This window comes from Varanus komodoensis, unplaced genomic scaffold (genome assembly GCF_004798865.1).
Source record: "Varanus komodoensis strain SLA01 unplaced genomic scaffold, ASM479886v1 scaffold3, whole genome shotgun sequence".
NCBI classification, from domain to species: Eukaryota; Metazoa; Chordata; class Lepidosauria; order Squamata; family Varanidae; genus Varanus; species Varanus komodoensis.
The window spans coordinates 23,741,721-23,767,120 of NW_025335761.1; the positions used below are offsets into that span (position 1 = coordinate 23,741,721).

General features: G+C 38.2%; 1 protein-coding gene across 4 annotated transcripts in view; it reads left to right on the plus strand.

Annotated features, from left to right (window-relative positions):
- LOC123026899 (formin-like) overlaps positions 1–25,400 on the plus strand; it is a 125,346-nt gene that overhangs the window by 47,803 nt on the left and 52,143 nt on the right. For 3 of the 4 annotated variants that reach the window (XR_006415407.1, XM_044437089.1, XM_044437090.1), the window contains exons 7-11: positions 8,336–8,397; positions 11,675–11,763; positions 13,480–13,609; positions 15,607–15,753; positions 20,565–20,624. Coding sequence is in view for 2 of the 4 variants with exons in the window: in XM_044437089.1 (XP_044293024.1) it covers positions 8,336–8,397; positions 11,675–11,763; positions 13,480–13,609; positions 15,607–15,753; positions 20,565–20,624 (488 nt within the window). In the remaining 2 variants the exon portion in view is untranslated. Of the gene's footprint in view, positions 1–8,335; positions 8,398–11,674; positions 11,764–13,479; positions 13,614–15,606; positions 15,754–20,564; positions 20,625–25,400 lie in introns of those variants that run through there. The other variant, XR_006415408.1, reaches the window with a different exon arrangement.

Sequence of the window (25,400 nt, forward strand, 5' to 3'; positions counted from 1 at the left end):
TTTGCACTGACCATGAAACAAAACTTAATTGACTGTGGGCAGAAGACCTGTGGTCTGAAACCAGAGACATTATTAAAGGAGAATGCCAAAAGACAATTCATATAGCAACAAATATCAAAAAGCCTATATGGATGAAAAAAAAGAAACATTGCAAATGACATGCGAAGGGAAAGAAAAAGGTTACAGAAATAGTGTCAGAATCCGGAATGCAACTTTTCAGCAACTATCAGATAGAGACACAAAGGCACAAAGAATGTTAGAATGAGAGGTGCAAAGAAATAGAAGAGAGGAACAAAGGGGGAAAAACAAGAGACCTCTTCCAGAAGGTCCAAGAAATCAAATTCAAACCTAGATTAGAAATTCTAAAGGACAATGAAGGGAACATCCTATTTGACCAAGAGAAGGTAAAGAGAAGATGAAAAGCAATTCAGAATTGTACAGAAGTGATGAAAGGATGACAGACTTCTTTGAAATGGAATCCTATGAAAAAGAGCCTACAATATTAGAAAGCGAAATAAAAGCTGCACTGGAAGCACTTGGAGTACTTCAGAATAAAGCATCTAGAATAGACAGGATACCATTAGAGCTATTACAAGCTGCAGAAAATTAATCAGTCTAAATTCTAACAAAAATATGTCAACAAATATGGAAAACAAAACAATGGCCCACAGATTGGAAACATTAAATATGTATCCCAGTCCCCAAGAAAGGATATACAAAAGAGTGTAGCAACTATAGGACCATAGCATTAATCTCTCACATAAGCAAAGTGATGCTTGAAGTGTTTCAATACTATACTATTCTATTTGAGCAAGAAATGCCTGATATCCAAGCTGGATTCTGAAAAGGAAGAGGCACTAGAAATCATCCTGCAAATATGCATTGGCTACTGGACTACAGCAAAGCATTTCAGAAAAAGATCAGTCTACACTATACAGATTATAACAAACCTTTTGACTACGTGGAGTATGAGTAGATATGGATGGTCCTGAAAGAAATGGGTGTGCTTTAGCTTTTTATTGTCAAGTTGCCTAACCTGTATCATAGACAAGAAGCTACATTTAGGACAGAACATGGAAAAGCAGAATGGAATAGGCAAAGGTGTCAGGCAAGGACATATTTTATCTTCCTATCTGTTCAATCTTTACACAGAACATGTAAGGAAACCTGGATTAGAAAGAGGAAGGAGTAAAATTTGGTGGAAGAAACATCACTGAAGATATACAAATGATACCATACTAATGGCAGAAAGCAATGATGACTTGAAACAACTCCTGATAATTGTGAAAGAAGAAAACATAAATTGAAGAAAGTAGGGAAAAACACTAAGCCACTCAGGTATGACCTTAATCATATCCCTGATGAATATACAGTAGAGGTGACAAATAGATTTAAGGAATTAGTTCTGATAGACAGAGTGCCTGAAGAACTATGGATGGAGGTTCGCAACATTGTACAAGAGGTAGCAACTAAAACCATCCCAAAGAAAAAGAAATGCTTTACAAATAGCTAAGGAAAGAAGTGAAGCAAAAGGCAAGGGAGAAAGATACACCCAATTGAATGCAGAATTCCAGAGAATAGCTAGAAGAGATAAGAATGCCTTCTTAAATGAACAGTGCAAAGAAATAGAAGAAAACAGTAGAATACAGAGGACCAGAGAGCCATTCAAGAAAATTGGAGATATGAAGGGAACGTTTCATGCAAAGATGGGCATGATAAAGGACCAAAAATGGCTGGGTCCTAACAGAGGCAGAAGAGATTAAGAAGAGGTGGCAAGATTAGACAGAAGAACTATACAAGAAAGAGCTTAACATCCCTGATAACCATGATGGGGTGGTCACTGTCCTTGAGCCAGACACCCTGGAATGTGAAGTCAAATGGGCCTTAGGAAGTCTGAGCAACAACAAAGCTAGTGGAGGTAGCAGTATTCCAGCTGAGCTATTCAAAATCTTAAAAGATGATGCCGTAAAAGTGCTACGCACAATATGCCAGCAAATTTGGAAAACTCAATAGTGGCCGCAGGATTGGAAAAGGTCAGTTTACATTCCGATCCCAAAGAAGGGCAGTGCCAAAGAATGTTCAAACTACCACACCATTGCACTCATTTCACATGCTAGCAAAGTTATGCTCAAAATTCTACAAGCTAGGCTCCAGCAGTATGTGGACCGAGAACTACCAGAAGTACAGGCAGGATTTCAGAGAGGGAGAGGAACTAGAGATCAAATTGCCAACATATGCTGGATCATGGAGAAAGCTAGGGAGATCCAGAAAAACATCTACTTCTGCTTCATTGACTATGCTAAAGTCTTTGTGTGGATCACAACAAATTGTAGCAAGGTCTTAAAGAGATGGGAATTCCAGACCATCTTATTTGTCTCTTGAGAAACCTATATGCAGGTCAAGAAGCAACAGTGAGAACTGGACACGGAACCACTGATTGGTTCAAAATTGAGAAAGGAGTTTGGCAAGGCTATATACTGTCGCCCTGCCTATTTAACTTATATGCAGAGCACATCATGAGAAAGGCAGGGCTAGATGAATCACCAGTTGGAATTAAGATTGCTGGGAGAAATATCAACAACCTCAGATATGCAGATGATACCGCTCTCATGGCAGAAAATGAAGAGCAACTAAAGAGCCTCTTGATGCGGGTGAAGGAGGAGAGTGCAAAAGTTGGCTTGAAACTCAACATTAAGAAAACTAAGATCGTGGCATCCGGTCCTCTCACTTCCTGGCAAATAGATGGGGAAGAAATGGAGGTAGTAACAGATTTTATTTTCCTGGGCTCCAAGATCACCACAGATGGAGACTGCAGCCAAGAAATTAAAAGACGCTTGCTCCTGGGGAGGAAAGCTATGGCAAATCTAGACAGCATACTAAAAAGCAGAGACAACACCCTGCCAACAAAAGTGCGTATAGTCAAGGCTATGGTCTTCCCAGTTGCAATGTATGGCTGTGAAAGCTGGACCATAAGGAAGGCTGAGCGCCGAAGAATTGAGGCCTTTGAATTGTGGTGCTGGAGGAGACTCTTGCAGGTTCCTTGGACTGCAAGGTGATCAAACTGGTCAGTCCTAGAGGAGATCAACCCTGACTGCTCTTTAAAAGGCCAGATAGTGAAGATGAAACTCAAATACTTTGGCCATCTAATGAGAAGGAAGGACTCCCTGGAGAAGAGCCTAATGCTGGGAACAAGAGATGGCAAAAGCAGAAGGGGACAGCAGAGAATGAGGTGGCTAGATGGAGTCACTGAAGCAGTTGGTGTGAGCTTAAGTGGACTCCGGGGGATGGTAGAGGACAGGAAGGCCTGGAGGAATGTTGTCCATGGGGTCGCAATGGGTCGAACACGACTTCGTGACTAACAACAAACAACAACAAGGACATACTGGAGACCAGCATCAAGATCATCCAAATTATTTTATTCCCAGTCACATTGTATGAATGTGAAAGCTGGACAGTGAAGGAAGCTGAAAGGAAGAAAATTGATGTATTTGGAACACAGTGCTGGAGGAGAGCTCAGCAAATATCCTGAACTGACAGACATTTTAGAGGGGGATGTTCATTCGTAGTAGTGCCTTAGACATGATGCATACAAGATCTACCTTTGGTCTACTTTTGGCCTAGAATATATAACTCAGTTCTGCATTGTGTAGGGAATATGTTAGCTAGGTGAATTTTGCACTGAGATGCTTTTCCCAGACAAAGCGATGAACTTGGAGAATTTGTAAATCTCTTTGTTAAGACAGACATGGAAGATATTCACGTAACAATTATGGATAATATGATTAAAAGAAATTGCCGTATGCAGAAGTCAAAAGCTGTGCTACTTTAATATTGTGGATAACTTTTCTGAGAGTTCTGTCTGCGTTTGCGCACGTGCGCATGCACGCACACACTTATGTCTGTTGGGATCCATGTAATTCAGGGTAAACACAAATACAGAACTCAGAAGTTTGGAAACAATTTCTTTTAAATGTTGTTTCCTTTGTTCTGTATAATTTATAACATATGTTTTTTGTGAATCTGCCTACAGGCACCAAGCATGATGTGGCTAGGTTAACATGAATTGCTTGAGCCTTTTGCTCATGACTTCATGCAGCAGTTGAGCTTTCCTAATCTTCTAACCCTTTATTTTTATTTCGGCTGCTTTTCTGCCTCATAAATCTTATAGCATTTTTACATGACAGCCAAATAGCAGAAGAGAGTTTCAAAAGAACCTGCTTATCATTTCAAGATATCAGAAATAAACAGGCTAGATATGTTCAAAGTTTTGCCAGTGCAGAATTGATCATTAACTAATGGTATATTTGACTGATAGGATTGCTGGCACATATTTAATTTAAATCAAAAGTAGACACTGGAAGTGTTTTCCTCTAGTAGCAAATAGTGCTGCCATTTCCACGTATGAAATATGATAATTTTTATTAGCATTATTCTTCTGGAAAGGCTCCTTCAATTATTTGCCATTCCAGCCTGGAGGAAACTTCAGAGTGAAAAACCAACAAAGGCCACCAGATTTATGCACATCATCTCAAGTACAAGTGGTAGGATGCCTTAAATCTTCTTCAGTAACAACTTTGTTCACATTGTTAGAATAAAAAAAATGAGCATGTGGGAAAACAGTGAAAGTTTAGAAATAAAGAATCACTTTTTTATTTAGATCTATGGTTTTAAAGTAATGTTGAGTGAAAGTTTACTCAGTTCTTGCACTGCTGCCTTCTTATGTAATGTAGTTGGCAAGTTTTTTTATGTGTGGTACTTCGTTTGAATGCATAATGCTGATCTGTTTTTTGTCCTTGGTGACGGTTATTATATCCTAATGGGTGCAACACTGCGCTAATTATCCTTATGTATATAAATTCTTCTTGTAGTGAGCAGACACCATAGGGTCACATAAAAATGTTTGCCTCAATTTCCCCACAAAAAAGGAATTCAGAAACCAGACTTGTACCAGTAACAGATTTTTAAAGGTAGAGGAACCCAATAAAATTACCAGCTCCTCACAGCATGTGTCTATTTCCTTTTGACATATTGTGAGGTGTAGCTGAGATATTCTAACCAAACTGACAGTGTAAGGAGGACAGCTCACCAAGATTAAATGGAAAGAGGGAGAGAGAGAGAGATTTCAGTAATTGTGGAACCCAGCTTCTAAATCTTTTTGGTTTCACCTCTCTTAATTCTTCTTTAGTGACTGTGGCTATGTAGTTATTTAAAATTAGGCTTAATTTATTTGGAAGATCTCACATTTATGATTCCTATTTGGCAAATTGGCAAGAATGACATGCCTCTGCATCATTTTCCATTAAAAGAACACAGCAAACTGAGCCAAAGTTCACAGTTCCAGGAACAACTAAGCAGACCCTAGCATACTTCAAGGAAAAATGTCTCAGGACAGTGTAACACAGCAGCCACTGGCGGGGACTGAGGGTGGGGGGAGATTTTCAATGCAGCTATCAGGATACTTTCATATATTCCATAACTGTGTTTCTTGCTGCCACCGCTGCTGCCACCTTCATCATCATCATCTGTACCACTCAATACCCAAAGTTGTCTAGGTAGTTTACAGCAGTACATAAAAAACAATAAAACTGCAATATAAAAGTACAGTAAGTTGTAAAAATATAAAAATAAAACTGCCGCTCCTTCCCCAACTCAGCTTTGGACAGCCCCTCAGCTTTATAGGAAAGATTTTGATGGTGTGGAGGGTGCTGCAGAAGATGGAATTGCACCTCATGCACTTTTCAGTGACCATGTCAAATGTTTAGTAAGTTAACTTGTAGGCAAACTAGAGGTATTGAATTAAACAGAAATAAACATATAATTGGTAATAAAAAGTATGAAATCTCATGCATTGATTCACATATTCACAGCCATGATCTTTCAGCTAATATGTATTCAAAGAATACATTATATGAACCCAGAACCTCCAGCAGATGTGCCCATACCTGGCCCTGTCAAAACTTATCCTAGACTCATTTCTTTGCCTAAATGCATTTTAACCTGCTTTATAAGTTGTGTGGGTGCACCATTTAATGCAATAACTATGCTTACTCATCTACTGTAAGAAAAAATGTTATACTCCCTAGTTCTTCCTAGTCTTCACATGTATCTTACTTTAAACACTTTTGTACTGCTTCTTTTATGTTGATCTAGAAGGTCAACAATTTGTATAATGGTTACTAGTTATGTCAGGCACATATTAATCATCCTGGATCAAGGGCAGTATTGTCTTGGTAGTGGATGGTATATAAACATTCTAAATAAATAATAAAACAATAAATATTGCACATGGCAGTTGCTGGAGAGCACAGTATGTGTGCTTGCGTTTTTGTCCTGCCTGTGAGCTTCCAATAAGTATCTGACTGGCTGCTGTTCAAATGGAATGCTGGAATAGGTAAGCCTGACCCAGCACAGGTCTCATTATGTTTTTGTGATTATGCAGACGTACCTTTCCCTTAACGTTTTCCTTTTTCACTTCAGTGGAAAGGTAGCCTCTTGCATGAGAAAAGAAGCTTGAACAAAGCTGAACCCTTTACTGTAGTAAATGGGAAGCCTGTGTAAGATAGGTACCATGTGCATACTATGGAGCAGCCCTAGATTTGAAGGCACTGCACTTATTCAGTAACAATCATGACTAGATATTTTCCTTGCTTGTTTATACATTTCCCCCCATAGCAATTTTATTTACTTCTTCCCAGCTACCTTTGCTTCCAAATCAGGAACAGAATCATAACTGACAGGCAAAATTTTAAAGCATTCTAAATGTCACTGGACCTTTTAATAGAATTAATTAGCCTGCCACAGAGAAAATTTACTAGCCTGCTGGTTAATTTCACAATGTAAAATCATGGGGTTAGAGGTAGAAGGGGAAAATCCTTATTACTTTTAAATAATTATTTAAAGATGTGTGTCTTGCCTCTTTCAGACACCATTCAAGGGAAAACAACTTCAGTGCAAGCTTTTAAAATCTTAAATTGTGCACTATCATGCCTCCTTTTATAGTTAAAGAAATCTACACAGCTGAAATTAAAAGATATATACCAGCTATTAAGCATTAAAGTGGACACCCAGGAATAGGTGGGGTTCTAACTGGGAGGTGATTTTATTAATATTCTTAGTACCGTGTTAATTTAAGCAAACTACATATATTTCAGATGCAATGCTAAACTGAAATTGTACTTCAGGGAAATGTGTATTTGTGGATCTTGGTAAAATGGCATTTTCTTTTCAGAAGAAATGAAAACCTGTCAGGAATTTATTCAGTATTAGTTACAAAATGTGATTATTTATTGATAGTAGTAATTTCTTTCAAATTGCACCTAAGACTTCATTTTAATGAAATTTTCAAAATTATTCAAATAATTACTTAATGCATTAAGTAAATTCATTTTGGACAGTATAATTAAATAATATAAGTTCACAGTATGAACAAATTTGTTCCTGGCATTTTTGAAGAAAACGCAGTGAGTGTGTGATGAATGAAATGCCAGATATATAGTATGCTGACATTAATTATATCATGGGCCCTTTTCCTGCATGTTTTTGAGTTTTTCTCTAGTGATATAATGGAGAGGAGGCTCAGGTACATTGCTTTGGCCACATTGGAAGAAAGGTGATCACATTTGTATAAATGTACCAATAGATAAGTAAAGAAATATTGCTTGGCTTCCAGTAAATGTCACTGGTCTAAACAAACTTTTGCTTGCAAAAATTCAAACTTTGCATCACAGTATTTGGTTATTGTTAGCATCATAGTAACAACACTGTCAACAATCTAATCACCTTTCCTATCATGTATGCTGGTAACCCTTGGAAGGCCATGGCAGTTATAGGCAGCCTATAAATATGTGTATTAATGAAAATAACCCAAGCTCTATAAGAGATGAGAATTTTTTAAAAAATCCTTACTGAAGAGAATAGCCACCTTCCTACATTGGGGCTGTTTGAACCATATTACAGCCCACCATGGATTAAATAACCCACAGTGAGGCTGCAGTGGATTTGACCATCTTTTTGAATATGTAACCACTGCTTGTGAGTTGTCATTTATGCAAACCTAGCAAGCATTTTAGTGTTAAGAGGACATGTTTGACCTTTTCAAAATCTATATTTTCTGGGTTTGCACAGCTTGGCAGTCACTGAGTGGGGGGTTACATAGGCAAACTGATCCCCGTGGGTAACAGGGCTGATCTGAACCTAGTCATGGCCTCACACTGAGTCTTAAATCTGACATTATGTCAAAGCTATATTCAGTTTTTTTCCATCATAACAAATAAGTAGAAATCAAGCTCATGTAACATACTGTGTTACAACTAACATTATTGTATCTTTTCTTTAGCTATACTAAATGTGGATGATTCAGTAGTTGACCTGGAAACACTTGAAGCACTGTATGAGAATGTAAGTCTTGCTGCTAGACTGCTAATTCACATACTGGAAGTGAAATGTGACCACATATTCTATGCTGCAACCCCAATATTCTTTTTGTCCAAATTTTGTCTTTCTACATCAGAAATGCTCCTCTGTTCTCATTTATGATATTTATGTGTTTTTCCCTGTGAGGTATAGTCCTTTAGTATTTGTCTTTTCAGTCATTTCCTTTCAGTATTCTGTCATCTTCTGTTTTCTTTTTGTACCCTTCGTTAAAATAATCATAGAATATTAGAGTTGGAATAGAGCAAGAAGGCCATCAGCTCCGACCCCCGTCGTTGCAGGACACCAGTTTACACCATCACATTCAAATGACTGTCTAGTTTCTTCCTGAATCTCTCTAGTGTGGGAGAGCCCACGTCCTCTTTAGGCAACTGGTTCCACTGTAAAATTGCTCTGACAGTTATGTCTAGCCTGAATCTGGTTTGTCACAACTTGAACTGATTATTCTGTGTCCTATACTTTGGTATGAGCGAGAAGGGATCTTGTCCTTCTTCTTTGTGACAGCTTTTCAGGTACTTATAAAGTGATATCATGTCCCCCTTCAGCCTTCTCTTCTCTAGGCTGAACATACCCTGTTCTCTCAGTCACTCCTCAACCTTTCCAAACCCTGGTTCATTTTTGTTACTCACACTTGTAGACCATCACCTACTTACCAAGCTTTGAGGGACCAAGTTCATTCAGGCAAAGATGTCCAAGCCTGTTAAAATTCATTTAGTGACTGAAAGGCCCTGGTTTTAGAAGTGGCCAATTGTCCAGTGCAAGGTGAGAGGAGCAGTAGAGGCTCTCTCTCCATCTTTCCCTGCAGATTTTGGTAAATAAACTTCAGAGGACAAGGAAGAGAACCATAGCAGACTCAAGATAAATGGTGTCCTGGCCTTTCCAGTCTTCTCCTTTCTCTTCTCACACTGAAATGCTCCCATTCCTCCTCCTCTTCCTCCAAGGTCATTTTTGTGAGGTCAGGTGGTAGCCAGCATGATTCTTCCTATGCCAGGTGCAAGGAGGCAAGAGAGGAGGGTTGGATCTCCATTTCCCCCTTCCAAAGTTGGGGCATTGTTTAACAGCATGGAAGGAGGAATTTGAATAATCCTCAGGTCCTGAAACACTTGCCCAGGTGTCATAGGATTGATATTTCAGTCATTCAGTATGTTCATATTTTACTTAACTAAAATTTTCATGTTGGCTAGAAATATTAATAAAAGAGATACAACAAGAGCCATATGCTTAAAATAGAAAGGATGCAGCCAGTTTTACTGGAACAGCAGTGAATATCTGATGATCTTTCCCACAAGGGAGCTGATGTCTGCTGGCCCAGCAGGCAACTGGCCACCTAACTAGAGCAGGCCCTAAAAATACTTTTGCTTGTCCCCGAATGGCTTGTTCTATCTTCCTTCTCATTGTACATTTGAAAGAGCACAAAATGAAGTCTTATAGCTATAAAATATAGACATAGGATTTTAGTAGTTTGCTTATTGAGCTTTTACTATTTGAAGCCTCTCATATTGTATTATGTCTTCCCAATGTACAAGCATTCCCAATGGTTAAAGACTACTTCATAACAAACCCATAAATGCATTGAGATTTCAAAAGTAAATGTGTTAGTATAAAGATATGTTTTTCATACCTACAATAGGAATTTGGATCAGAAAATCATGTTTCATGGTTTTAGAACTCATTTTCTGTTGCTCTGATGTCAGCATGAAGTATTCTGTGCATCTTCAAGGGAAAATTTTCTGCACAAACTTGCTGAGAAAGATTCTCTTACGGATCAGTAACTGGTTAAAAAATGAAGCAGACTTGGAATAAATGATCAATTCTCCTAGTGGCAGTATGTAAACAGTGGAGTCCTACAGGGGTCTGTTCCATGACCAGTGTTTTCAAGTATTCATACATTATCTGGAATTAGAAGTGACAGTAACTGACCAAGCTTGCTGATAATACCAAATTCTTTAGGGTGGTTAAAACCAAAAGGGATTGTGGGGAGCTCTCCAGTCCGAGCAGCAAAATGGCAATTATACTTCAATGTAATTCAAAGAAAGTGCAAAATAATGCACACGGGACAAAATATCCAAATTAAAGTATAAGGTGGTGGGATCTGAGCTAACAGTCACTGACCAAGAAAGAGATCTTGAGATCGGGTGGACAGTTTAAGTGACAATGTCTACCTAGTGTGTTTTCTGTGAAAAAGGGTAACTCCATGTTAGGCATGACTGGGAAATAAACAGAAAATAAAACTGTCAATATCATGCTGCCGTTACATAGGAAGTTCAGAAGAGCCATGCTGGATCAGACCAGTGGTCCATCTAGTTCAGTATTCTACCCTGATACAATGTGTGCTGCAACTGCACTTCAAATACTGTGTACAGTTCTGGTCACCACACCTAAAAAAGGATATTATAGAGTTGGAGTGCAAGAAAGGGCAACTAAGATGATCAAGGAGTTGGAGCAATTCCTCTATGAGGAAACATCTGGGACTATTTAACTTAGAAAAAAAGGTGAGTTACAGGACACACGACAGAGATTTATGAAGGGTGAATGGGAAACATTGTTCTCTCACTCTCATAATACTAGAACCAGGGTCATCCCATTAAGCTTTTAGGTGGAAGATTCAGGAGAGAAAAAATGGAAGTTCTTCTTCACACAGTGCATAGTTACTATGGAATTGTCTTCTATAAGATGTAGAGATGACCACCAACTAGGACAACTTTAAAAGGGGGATGGACACATTCATGGAGGATAAAGCTACCAATGACTGGTAGTTCTGTTGGCCATATGCTACCTCCAGTATCAAAGACAGCATGATTATATACACCAGTTGCTAGAGAACATGAGCAAAAGAGTACTGCTGTGCTCATGCACTGCTTGTGGGTTCCTGTATTCACCTGGTTGGCAACTGCAAACAGAATGCTGTACTGGATCAATCCAGTCTAATCCAGTATGGTTCTTCTTATGTTCAGTACTATGTGTAACGTATTTTTTAAAGCACAACTGTCTCAATGTAGCTTGTGAAGTCAGTGGGTGGAAGCAATTTTTTCTCTCCTGGATCAGCAAATCTATGTTTAATATATGGGTCCTTTAGTTTCTGTTTGTGCATGGAGATTCACATGTGTTGCCCCAACCCTTTTTCATGGTGTCAAGTCACTAGCTGAAACTCCTATCCACACTGCTCCTTAGTCCACCAAGTTCAAAATGTTGGAAACCACTTTTTTAGGAGGCTAAAAAAACTCATTGCTTTTTTAACTTGCAGAGAGCGCAAAAGGAGGAACTGGAGAAAATAAAGCAGCACTATAACACTTCAAAGGAAGAAGAAGTAAAACTTTTGGACAAACCAGAACAGTAAGACCAGGAAGTGGGGAGATATATCTCAGTATATTTTTTCCATAATTTAAAGAAGGATTTGAAAAGCAGAACAGTTGAGATAGCATTGTGATTAGAATATGATGGCTTAAAAGAACTTCCATTTGCCACACTGTGAAATAGAATCCAAATACTGGCTAGTCTGTACCCAAACTGATTGATGTTAGAGACTTTCCAAGTCTTTTGTCAAAAATATCACAAGGCAGAGATTCCAGATAACTTTTTTAATAGGATAATTTTCTTAATCTAAATCAACCTTCTGTAATTTTAAATCCACCACTGCTTTTCTTGACCTCAGACAGAGTGAACAAACGTTCTGACTCTTCTAGTGTCATTACTTGAATACAGGAAATATAGATTTAAAATTAAAAGCTATCATGCTGTGCCCTCTTGACCTAAGTCAAAGGCATAGCTAGCAACTGCATTCTTTTTATCCTTACTCAAAAGTAAGTGCTAGGAACCATACCAGATGAGATTCCTTGTGGGTGTATGGGGGAGGGGGCTTCAGTTCTAGCTATAGGAACTACTCTTAGGAAGTGAGGGACAGGTTTATTCTATCCACTGTATTGAATCTCTCACATAGTTCACAAATGAAGTAGTAACCAAATGGCTAAACCTTATAAGGCAGCACATGTGAGAAGATTCTCCGAAGGATTAGTACTCATATAGACACTGAGATCAAGGCTTCTCAAGCAAAGCAGAAGCAGCCCTGAAATGGAGCCAGCATTCCAGTTCACTTGAATTTATGCAGAACTGATAAAAGGCTGAAATCCTTTGTCTCAGTATATGCCTTAATCTTCATAACGCTAAATTTGGAAAGCCCTAGGATCATCCAATAGGAATGACAGATCATCTCAAGATTGCAACATGAAGCTAATCTCTGGGGAAGCAAAAGCCTAGAGACAGCACCACAGACTCAATTTTGGGAAATGGAGCCTATATATTGGTTTATATAGCTTTTCTATACATCTAGAAGATCTAAACATCTAGCTTTTAATATTGGTTTAATATACCCAGTTACCTGTAGTAAGCCCCATTGAACTCAATGGAACTAAGTTTTGAATAGACATATACAGGGTTTTGCTTTAAGAGTATAAAATAAATTATTCTTCCTTCCTTCTTTCTCTTTTTCATATCTGTAAGACTCCTGTGTTAGGGATGATAGAACAGTATTAACATTTGTGCTTTGCAGGTTAATAACTGAGTCTAGCATTACAATTAATTCTAATGGAGTTGAATATTACTTCTTCTCTACTAAATGTGTTAGGATTGCAGCACAAGAACGACTGAGTTGTCGTAAGCTCATGGGTTCATGTTCAAATATGGAAACATTTCTACTGTCTTTATGAAGCCAGCCACAGTCAGGAGAGAAATAAGTCTGTGGATGTATTTCTACCCAGCAGAGGGCAGTATCTCTCTCTCTCTCTCTCTCAGTTCTGTGTTGTGTACTGTACAGAAACTACTGGGTGAATTTCTGCACTGAGATTCCCCTTTTTTGATGGAGGTTTACTCATAGCAAGATGCATAAGAATATCTTGCATGTATCTGAAATTTAAATTATACAAATTTTATGAATGTCTTACACTATTCCTAAATATGTTTTATTCATTTGATTTCAATACTGCTAAATAGTCAAAGTCTCTGCTTTGCATTACAGAAATGTAAAACAAGATTATTTTTTGTTCTTTTTTACAGATTTTTATATGAATTATCCCAAATCTCCAATTTTGCAGAACGTGCCCAATGTATAATATTCCAGTCTGTCTTCAGTGAAGGGATAACTGCAGTGCATCGTAAAGTTGATATTGTTAATCAGGTTTCTAAGGTAGGTGAGTAAAAAGTAATGATGAATAAAGGCATCAGTCATTTACTGGGAATAAGCCCCACTGAACTTTGTTGGACCTATTTCTGAGTAAAAATGGAACAGGTCTGAGTAAAATAGCATTTAATACTGACTTTATAACTGATACAACTAATTTAGCCCTGAAATTGGCAGGGATTTAAAATCAGTAAACATGGATAAGATTGTGCCCTAAGGCACCATCTCCTAAAGCAATCTGACTTTTGTATCGAAACTGCATGACTATGAATTAAAAATTAAATGGCCTACAACTCTCAACATGCCTTGGCCAACATACTTGGGTGGGGAATACTTGGATTCTAGGACATTTTTCTGCTAAACATCCATAGGAGTGTGCTCTTAAATATCTTAGTATAATTTTAGTATATTTGTATTAATCATTTAAATTATAAATCATAAGATCAGTTTGAATTCAGAAAGTATTCAGAATGGTTAGAGTTTCCATAGTGTAGTCATGTTAGTCATTTAGTTTATCTAGTCCATGAAATGTTCTGGTTATAACCATGTAATAACATGTTCAAGGATAGGCTGGACGTGCACATGGTGGGCATGTTGTGAGTGGAGCCGGCTGGTGCCGGAGGTCAGACTAGATGGTCTGGGAGGCCCCTTCTGACTCGCTCTGTTTCTATGTTTCTATGTATAGTTAATCTTTAAGGTACATCCAAAAATGGTAGAGGGGTGGGGAGTAACTGCATTCTCTACACACATTTCATCATAGGAAACTGTGTTTATTTAGCAATCCTGCATACGTATTGAGTGAGGAGTGATCTACCACATCTGAAACACTGCTGGCTTATGATGGCTGGCAAGGGTGGGGGAAGAAGCAGAGCAATTTTTGTCTCTTTTTCACCTGATAGCTTTTTCTTTGATTTTCCTTTGCACTGGATTTAGTGGGATGGGAAATACGTATGTTCAATGCTGGCTGACCTTATGTAGGGGCCTATCTGCCAAGGCTTTGTATTCAGTGAAACCAAGACTGGCCCATTCCCCAGTACACTGTTTCCATGCCTGCTGCTGGGAGAAACCCAATTGGCAGTACTCTTACACCTGTGGGGCTTTCCATGGATGTACTGGTGGCCTTGAGGAATGGCAGCATCAGGGATGGTTGATGGTTGTGCTCACTGAGATTCTCAAAATTCCACTTCAAAGTTTAGCCTTGTTTTTGTTTGCAACCTTCTTTTTTCTTCATTTGACTGTGAAAGGTACACATTTTTATGTACATTTCTCAAAGCCGCCCCAAGGCTTTCTGCGATGGGGGCAGCATAAAAATGTTATAGATAGATAGATAGATAGATAGATAGATAGATAGATAGATAGATAGATAGGGTGCAATCTCTCCCATTGGCTAAAACATAAAAATACATTTTTAAAAAAATATACATTTTTACAGTAGTTGCAATTTTGCAAATATGAACGCTTTTCTGGGAAAAAAGCATTTTGGATTTGGTGTTGCAAATGTGGAAAAGTCTGACAATTTGTGAACTGCAATGAAATTTTCATACATCCTTAATGCTTTCCAGCTGGTCAAATTCCTCTCTACCATCAGACACGCACTTTCATTGCATCCTAACTTCACTCAGCCATCTGCTCATGAGGGCTATGATCACTCTGCTATTTATTTCTTACCTAAAACAGCCTTTTCCTAACAGTTTGAAAAGAAGAATCTAACAGGTGGTAATAAAAGTGGCAAACAGTTGGAAAACCGTGAAGAATTCTAAAAAAACTGCTACAACAAAACTAAAATGAGTTGATGGCACAGATTTGATTTTAATGATTTTCAGAGACATTCACAATGCCTGTTACAAACCCAGACATGAAAGTATGACTTTAAAAGTTGCCTCTGCAAGATTGACGCTTCATGTTGTACTAGAATGGTGATATGTATGAAGAGAGGCTAACATTCAAATATTAGTGCACTTTTCTCTGCTTTCTGGTATTACAAATCAGCCTTCATCTTCCAGAGGTTGTTGGATATGAAAAGTGTGAAAGAAGTTTTAGGCTTAATTCTTGCTTTTGGAAATTACATGAATGGAGGGAATAGAACACGTGGTCAAGCAGATGGATTTGGTTTGGAAATACTTCCGAAACTAAAGGATGTTAAAAGTAGGGTAAGTACTTAATTTTAACTAAGATTGGCACTTCAATTAATTTTCATTATCTTGAACTGTTTCTTCCTTCCTACTGTTGTTTTCTTTATACCTGAGACACATAGCAAATGGACATAGTTCTGCACAGAGATTAATGTGTGTCTGCCATTGTTACTAAGCTCCCCCATAGGTAATAACAAGTGAATACAACCTGGAACTTTACTAGTTTAAACTATATAATAACTTCAGTTGACATATTCTGTTCTCCAGCTGGAGAAATTAGATTTTCAGTGTGAGCATATTGGATCATCCCTTCAATGATCCATGGGAAACTGTAGATTACGACATTGGTGAAGTTCATGGGTCATTCTGTTGGGGCTGTGAATATATAAAGCTTATAAAGGCAAAGGTCTTTGTCTAGCTGTAAAAAAAACGCTTCTTAAAATGCATACTAAGCCAGAGTTTACTTGTGGCCTAGTCTGCCAGGGTATAAGGTCACCTTAGGTTGGAAAAAGAATAAACAGCTAGACAAAAGTGACCACAAGGAACAAATTGAGAAATTTGTGGGTTTCTGCATTACTGAGTAGTAAATAAATTCTTGCAATAGGCAAGAAATGGCACCCTGCTTTTAAGGATCTCTGACTAAGGTAGGCTACCCCATTATGGTGTAGGAGTTAAGACCACAGGATTGGGACTCAGGTGATCTGTGTTCTTGGACCAGTCACAGGCCTCAGCCTAACCTACCTCACAAGATTGTTGCTGTGGAGATAAGATTGAGAGTGGGAGAAAGAAAATTATGTAAGCTACTTTGAGTTCTTAAAAAAAGAAAAGGAAAGGGTGGTATAGGGATCTAATGACTAAAGAAATGTACATAAAAGTTAACAGAGTGTTACAATATAAAATAAAGTACTGGTTTCTGCTATTAGTAGGGGTTGCCTGGAGTCTCTGTTGGGAAATATGGCAAATACTATAAGCTTAGCTTTATTTTTATTCTGTTTCTGTACTAAGGTTGAATTGTGTATGCGTGTGTGATGTTTTGGGATCAATAAAAACAATCTCTTGTTCTAAACCATTACTTCTTCAGCTCACTGACTTGATTTGCTGTGGTGTGTGACTATTGTAATGGCTTCTCAGTATGTGCAAACCCAGTGCAATTGGAATGTTTGGGTGGTTGACAAGCCACAGACAGGTAGCAGGGGTCTGTCACCAGTGAGCCAGCTGGACAAATTAACTGGACAAGTAAAAAAAAAGTCCTTATACTTACTTTAGATGTTTTTTAGAATTAAGAATTCAGAAGCGTGACTTACTTGCTCTTCAGCAATTCCTGCTTTTGTGTAACATGGAACTTGTCTGTTGGATTTCATACACAAGATGTTATCTACTAAGCTTAAACCCAAAGGTTTTGTTCCACCCTTGAAAGGTAATGTCTGCTCTTGCTCAATTACTTGTACAAGAAGAACTGCTGCAGGCTGAAATATTATACTACTTCATGAACTGTTACACAAGCTATTGTGCATTTATAGAGCAACACTAGCAGCTACTTCTTTGCTCTTTGTTTGTTGGAATCAACTTTATATTTTACAATTTTAAAAAAACTGGCAATTTGCATGGTTGCTCTGAATAATGATCAAGATCCTGAGTTTGCCCCTGTGGACAGAATCATTCTTTACATAGAGATCTCCTTGCAGGATGTCCTGGCAGCAGAAGTGGGGGAAAGCATTTTTCACTGGTTTCCTCAGCAGTCCTGACTGCCCCAAAATCTGCACCAGACAATGTTAGGACCCTGGGAGATTTGGGGGATGGGAGTTGCAGGAAGGAGGAGAACAAGTAGAAAAATGATCTCTTACCTCTCTTTCTGTCAGTGGAATCTTTTTTGGATGTGTATCATACCATGAATGGAAAGAGTCAGGATCTAGGCCAATAACTGTAGCAGCAGATATAGAGAACTTAAACATTTGGGATAGCTAGGTTTTCCAAAAATACTCAGTCCACTAAGCTTTGAGGATTTGTAGTCAATGCAGAAAAACAATGGCATGATTATCATGTAAAGACCCAAACAACATATATTAGTGAGGTTTTTCTGCAAAGGAAGTAGTAAATAAATTAGGAGCACAGTCCTCAATTGTTCAAAAGGCGAGTTCCACTGAGTTCAGTGCGACTTATTCTGAGGTAATTGTGTAGAATATTTCAGCCTAGGAGTATGGTTTCTTTAATCCATTTCAGACAGCCATCCAAATGGGTTGTGTAACAATTTTTGAACATTTTTGTTTGTTTATTTAGGGACTGTGCTAATATTTTTTCTAAGAAAATACAATTCTGATAAAATTAAATGTGTACATAGAGTCTGAATTTAGTTTATCTTCTTGAACTTTGGTGCATAGCTAAATCCTATCCTGGTAGCATTTGGTATGCTGCTCAAAAACGAATGCACATTTCAGAAGCATTCCACATATAATACATTTTGAAATCTTTTTCTTTTTGCTATTTCATAATTTCCTGTAACTAATGATTTCTTACCTAAAGCACAATTTAAGCATCTTCCTACTTAACTTGACCAAATTGATTCAGAAGTCCACATAGTACAGTTGCTTTTCTTCTGTGATTTATTTTGTGTTAATTGATGTTTAGTGTTTATATATTATTACTGTTTTAATTTGTTTATTGGAAGTTGTTGTTTTAAATTGTTTTTAAAGTACTGTAAGCCGTCCTGAGGTATTTATATAAAGGACGGCATATAAAAGCTTTTAATAAATAGTAGGCAAGCATCAAACAAGCAGCACAAAATTTTGAACAAATTATTTTATTTCATAGAAAATGCTTGCTTTTTACTTTAATGTGTGTTTGTTAAGTAACTTAAATGACTCTATGAATTGTACAGAAGAGCACTGTCCATGTATAATGATCAGCTGTATGTCCTACTCTAATTGGCTGCTATTTTACATGGGATGGCTCACTATTTCACCTTTCAAGCTCATAGGTAAATAACAAGGCTGGAAGGTGTTATGGAGCTTTTTGTCTAGAAAATATCCCCTCACCTGATGTCTGCTAGTGAATTCCAATTACACTTTTGTTAATACACTGTTCCTAAAACTAATTCCCTCTAGACTTTTTGGACTTCAACTTCCATCAGCCTCAGCCAGCATGACCAATTTTCAGGAATTCTGGGAGTTATAGGGACTCTGAAGGGACCAAGCTGGATACAGCTGGGCTAAGGAATTTTCGAACAGTTGTTGTCATGCCTTTTCTAATGCAAGCAATTAATTTTTTTTCTATGAGTCTAAAAACTTGAGAACTAGAGAACTGGGTAATAGGCTGTACCTTTTCATCCTGTAGGCAGGATTTTACATCAGTAACATAGGTACCCACCTCATAGCCATTTGTATATGGTCATTTCCCATGTCCTGATGATGATATGTAAAGCATTACTTATGTGGATTGTGGAGTCACACTGGTACGATGCACATATTAGAGATTCAAGATGAAGTGCTAATATGGAAAGCATGTTTATGATTCAAACAGTTTACATGACAGACAGTTCTTTAAGTCATCAGTATTTTTCTTGTTATTTTAAATTGCTGCAAATCATACTGAGTTGGGTTATGATTAGAAAGGTGTGATACAAATTTTAATATTAATAAATTAATTAAATAGTATAATATTGGAACACCTGACTCGGAGGTGTCCAGTCTTGGCAAAGATACCCTTACAGGTCAGATGTAATTTGGGCCATATCTGGAGGAGACGACTATCAGGAAAGGAGTGTCTATCTGTTCAGAGGTCACAGTTCAGAAAGTGAGACAGGTCGTTCAGTACCCTGGACAGGTCCAAGGAAAGAGACAGCTTCACTGACAAGGGCTGGATGCAGACTTTGCTCATATCTTATGTCCATCAAGAATTAGGAACCTTTGGTTTGTAGATTACACATGGCCCACAAAACTTCCCTGTCCAACCTCAGGCCTTTCCTCCTAGCTGTCCCACCACACAAGAATCCTAGCTGCTGCATAGGGGGTAATTTGGGGCAGGGTGGAGGCTGCATACAGAGAACTTTTGCAAGCCTACTTTCCATGCAGGCGATAGCTGTGTGCTCACAGCTGTGTGGAGACAGGCTTAATCTTCTCTTTGTGTACTATGGTCACCATAAAAATTGCCATCTCCCCATTTATTTATTTATTAAAAACTTTTCTAACCCATCCCCTACACACGTCTCAGGGCGTTTACAATAAATGAGTAAAATAAACACCACAGCATCCAACAGTTAATATACTAAAACCCCGGTTAAAATTAATTAAACATTAAAATAGTGGGAAAATAAAATGGGTTTTGCCTAACGGCAAAAAGAATACAATGGCTGTGCCAGGCAAACCTCTCTGGGGAACATATTCCACATACTAATTAGACATTTAAAAAAGCTTCTCATTTGCTCCAGTGGGAGGCTTTTTTCAAACCTAATGGCTGCAAGATGTGGGTGTGTGATGGGTATATGCAATTTAAGTTATGAGGGAATAAGCACTTAGATGAAGATTACCCACTGTTGTCTTATATAGGCCCTCAGTCTGATTGCCCCTTGTAGAATCCTCCCATTGCTAGAAAATAAAGATCCTTAAAGGGACAGAATGTAACTCTGTTGTTACTCCGTCACTTCTTTCCAAGAACATGACCTGTTTCTGGAAATGTTTTAAATAATAATTTAAAATAATGTTATCATTTAAGAAATAAAACAATATTTTGTGTAATTGTTGTAAACTGGATTACTTTAAATGTGCTTATTATATCTCTTTTGATTTTTTTTTTCAATTCTGTTTTAAATCTTTCCCCTGCCCCCTCCCCTTTAGGGTGCTGGCATCAGTCTTGTGGATTATGTTGTGATATATTACCTACGCCATTTTGATAAGGTAAGTCAATTTGTTGCATCTCCTATTGTACTATATACTGTGTTAATACAGTATTTAAACATATTATTAGACAGGATGCAAATATTCTGCAGCATTCTTTTCATATAATGCTTCCCATATTTCTATCAGAAAAAAGAAAGTATATAGGAACTCCCACTCAGCACTTTATTTATGTATTATTAGCATTTATATATCAAATTATCTACTAAAAAGCCATCAAAGTAATGTTCAACCTTTAAAAATAACTTACTCAAAACATAAAAACAGTAAAATACTGTTAAATTATATTGTTTTATATTATGTTATTTATTTATGATTGTGAGCCGCCCTGAGGCTTCGGCGAATGGGGCAGCATAGAAGTTGTCTAAATAAATAAATAAATGAACAAAATCATGGGCAGAGCAATTATATGGCTGTTAGACAAAGTTGAGCCAACAATAGGATTCCTCAGAGCCAGCTACAAGGTCAGAAAATCTTAAGAGCCACCTTGGAAATAGCCTTTGGGGAGCAGGGATGGAAGAGGACCCAGCAGCACCAAGATATGCTGTATCTTGAGGGTTCCTTACCCTCTTTCCTCAACTTTGAGGTACTGAACTTAGATGGCTCTCTAAGTGATTTCCAGGGAAAGAGGAGCATGGAGAGCACTTTCACTTTGTCATCCTCTGTCCTGCAAAAGATGTTTAGTGTTATGGGAATCCCACCTGGATTACACCTTAAAATGTTGAAACTGAACATCTTGAAAGGCTAAGTTAAAAAGATGTTTAAAGCCTTTCATGTTTAAGCACAATGAAAAAAATGCATCAAAGTGAAATTAACTCTGTGGCAGATTGTGGATGCTAAGCTTCTGCTTGCTTTTCACACAGAAAATGGGAAACTCCTGTACTGTGTTTTGGATCACAGGAAAATATATAAAATAATAAAGGTGTACTAACAGTTGGAACATAAACCATCAATTATAATTGCTCTTCTCCTTTCTGTCCTCGACACTGGAATACCTGGAATACTATTCAGCCTCAAAATCATAATTGTTTCATTCAGTCAGGGCTCCTCTAACAATCTGTCTGTTCCACTCTTATTTTTTATACTTTCTATAAATGAATGGTCTGGTCTGGTCTGGTCTGGTCATCATGAGATCTGAAGAAGGTAGCTTCTTCCCAGCAATTTAAGCTTGAAAATCATGTGGACTTTCATCCTTCCCATAGTTTCATGTAACTGTGTGCAGGATTATAACCCCCATTATTAAAGCACTGCTTGTGCATTACGTAGCATTTTCTTTGATTTTTTAAATTCTTTTTTGGGTTGTGCAGTAGAGCCTCTATTATCTTGAAACAAATGCCAAATGTGGACAAGCTTCATTTGTGAGCAATAACTTTTATTTCTCTTAATTATTTAAAAAGGTGATTGAATTTGGTACATAAACTGCACTCTACCACTTGAATAAATGCCGCCAGTTCACTTGCTCTTCATTTCAAATTGTGACATGGTTTTTACTGAACTGACTAGGGATTATTTTATGCTGCTGTTTTAAGTTAAACATTTTAGATATTGCTTTAAAATGCAACTCTATAATATATGCTAAATATATAAAATATATTATATATGCAACCCTGTAATAAAGCTCTCAATTCTAAACTGCTTTAAGAAAAGTTTGAAAGGTAGCACATAAATACCTAAATAATTCAATATTAAATAAAGGAAACAATCCATTAGTCCTTTTGAGTAAGACTATGGTAACAAAATAAAAGGGTTCTGATTCTGTTTTTTAAAGCTTTGGGATTTTCTGGGTTTAAAGAAATACTTAAACTCTTTTTTGACTACTTTATGGAGATATGATGAGAAAAAGAATTTCTTACCAAATTCAATTGTATAGTTTACAGTGTAAGGTCTGCTGCATTTGTTTTTGTTGTTACTCACGAAGTCGTGTCCGACCCATCACGACCCCGTGGACAACATTCCTCCAGGCCTTTCTGTCTTCCACTATCCCCCAGAGCCCACTTAAGCTCACACCAACTGCTTCAGTGACTCCATCTAGCCACCGCATTCTCTGTCATCCCCTTCTTTTGCCATCTATTATTCCCAGCATTAGGTTCTTCTCCAGAGAGTCCTTCCTTCTCATTAGGTGGCCAAAGTATTTGAGTCTCATCTTCACTATCTGGCCTTCCAAAGAGCAGTCAGGGTTGATCTCCTCCAGGACTGACTGATTTGATCGCCTTGCGGTCCAGGGGACTCGCAGGAATCTCCTCCAGCACCACAAATCAAAGGCCTCAATTCTTCGGCGCTCAGCCTTCCTTATGGTCCAGCTTTCACAGCCATACATTGCAACTGGGAACACCATAGCCTTGACTATCCGCACCCTTTTTGGCAGGGTGATGACTCTGCTGTTTAGTATGCTGTCTAGATTTGCCATAGCTTTCCTCCCCAGGAGCAAGTGTCTTTTAATTTCTTGGTTGCAGTCCCCGTCTGCGGTGATCTTGGAGCCCAGGAAAATAAAATCTGTTACTACTTCCATTTCTTCCCCATCTATTTGCCAGGAAGCGAGAGGACCGGATGCCATGATCTTAGTTTTCTTAATGTTGAGTTTCAAGCCAACTTTTGCACTCTCCTCCTTCACCTGCATCAAGAGGCTCTTTAGTTGCTCTTCACTTTCTGCCATGAGAGTGGTATCATCTACATATCTGAGGTTGTTGATATTTCTCCCAGAAATCTTAATTCCAACTGGTGATTCATCTAGCCCCACCTTTCTCATGATGTGCTCTGTAGGCAGGGCGACAGTATACAGCCTTGCCAAACTCCTTTCTCAGTTTTGAACCAATCAGTGGTTCCGTGTCCAGTTCTCACTGTTGCTTCTTGACCCGCATATAGGTTTCTCAAGAGACAAATAAGATGGTCTGGTATTCCCATCTCTTTAAGAACTTGCCACAATTTGTTGTGATCCACACAATCAAAGGCTTTAGCATAGTCAATGAAGCAGAAGTAGATGTTTTTCTGGATCTCCCTAGCTTTCTCCATGATCCAGCGTATGTTGGCAATTTGATCTCTAGTTCCACTCCCTCTTCGAAATCCTTCCTGTACTTCTGGTAGTTCTTGGTCCACATACTGCTGGAGCCTAGCTTGTAGGAATTTGAGCATAACTCTGCTAGCATGTGAAATGAGTGCAATGGTGTGGTAGTTTGAACATTCTTTGGCATTGCCCTTCTTTAGGATTGGAATGTAAACTGAGCTTTTCCAGTCCTGCGGCCACTATTGAGTTTTCCAAATTTGCTGGCATATTACGTGTAGCACTTTTACTGCATCATCTTTTAAGATTTTGAATAGCTCAGCTGGAATACTGTCATCTCCAGTAGCTTTATCATTGCTCAGACTTCCTAAGGCCCATTTGACTTCACATTCCAGGGTGTCTGGCTCGAGGACAGTGACCACCCCATCGTGGTTATCAGGGACGTTAAGCTCTTTCTTGTACAGTTCTTCTGTGTAATCTTGCCACCTCTTCTTAATCTCTTCTGCCTCCGTTAGGTCCCTGCCATTTTGGTCCTTTATCATGCCCATCTTTGTATGAAACATGTCGTGAGCGGAGCTGGCTGGTGCTGGAGTTCAGACTAGATGGCCCGGGAGGCCCCTTCTGACTGTTTCTGTGTTTGCTGTTTCTGTGTTTGCTCTGTTTCTGTGTTTCTATGAAATGTTCCCTTCATATGTCCAATTTTCTTGAAGAGATCTCTGGTCCTCCCTGTTTTATTGTTTTCTTCTATTTCTTTGCACTGTTCATTTAAGAAGGCATTCTTATCTCTTCTAGCTATTCTCTGGAATTCTGCATTCAGTTGGGTGTATCTTTCTCTTTCTCCCTTGCCTTTCGCTTCCCTTCTTTCCTCAGCTATTTGTAAAGCTTCCTCAGACAGCCATTCAGCTTTCTTGCATTTCTTTTTCTTTGGGATCGTTTTAGTTGCTGCCTCTTGTACAATGTTGCGAACCTCTGTCCATAGTTCTTCAGGCACTCTGCCTATCAGATCTGATTCCTAAAATCTATTTGTCACCTCTACTGTATATTCATCAGGGATATTATTTAGGTCATAGCTGAGTGGCCTAGTGCTTTTCCCTACTTTCTTCCATTTAAGCCTAAATTTTGCAATGAGGAGCTCATGATCTGAGCCACAGTTGGCTCCTGGTCTAGTTTTTACTGACTGTATAGAGCTTCTCCATCTTTGGCTGCAGAGCACATCTTTGGCTGCTGAATCCTTTTTGTTCTTGTAAGTGTAACTGGAAATAGTGCTTCAAAAAGAACCCTGAAAACAAATGGAAATATCAGCAGAGCCTTCTTCTGCAAGTTCTGCAGATGCATGTTTCCTTGCATTAGCAATAAGCCATGCTATTGAATACTGTCATAACATAATTGTCCTTGCATGGGCTTTGACAGGCTTCCTCAAAGTGGACTCTAGTCCATGAAAGTCCATGCCATTAAAAGTAGTAATCTTTATGGTATGAAAATATGATCTGTAGTATCTATTTCAACTCTAGTCATAAAAATGTTAGCCTCTTTCCAATTCTGTCATTTCTACTAATGGCAGGTTCTTTGGTCTAGTTTCCATGAGCAGAAAAGAGAAAGGTTTGGTTTCATACTCAGTCTTTAGAGAAGACCCACTGAAATCAATGAAGCTTAAATTACTTAGGTTAGTACTCTAAGACTGGACCCAAGACTATCATAGCATGCCAAATCCCTTTGCCTTAAAAAAGACCGCATTAGTATAGTTCCTACAGCATTTGTATTGTATTGTATTAAAATAT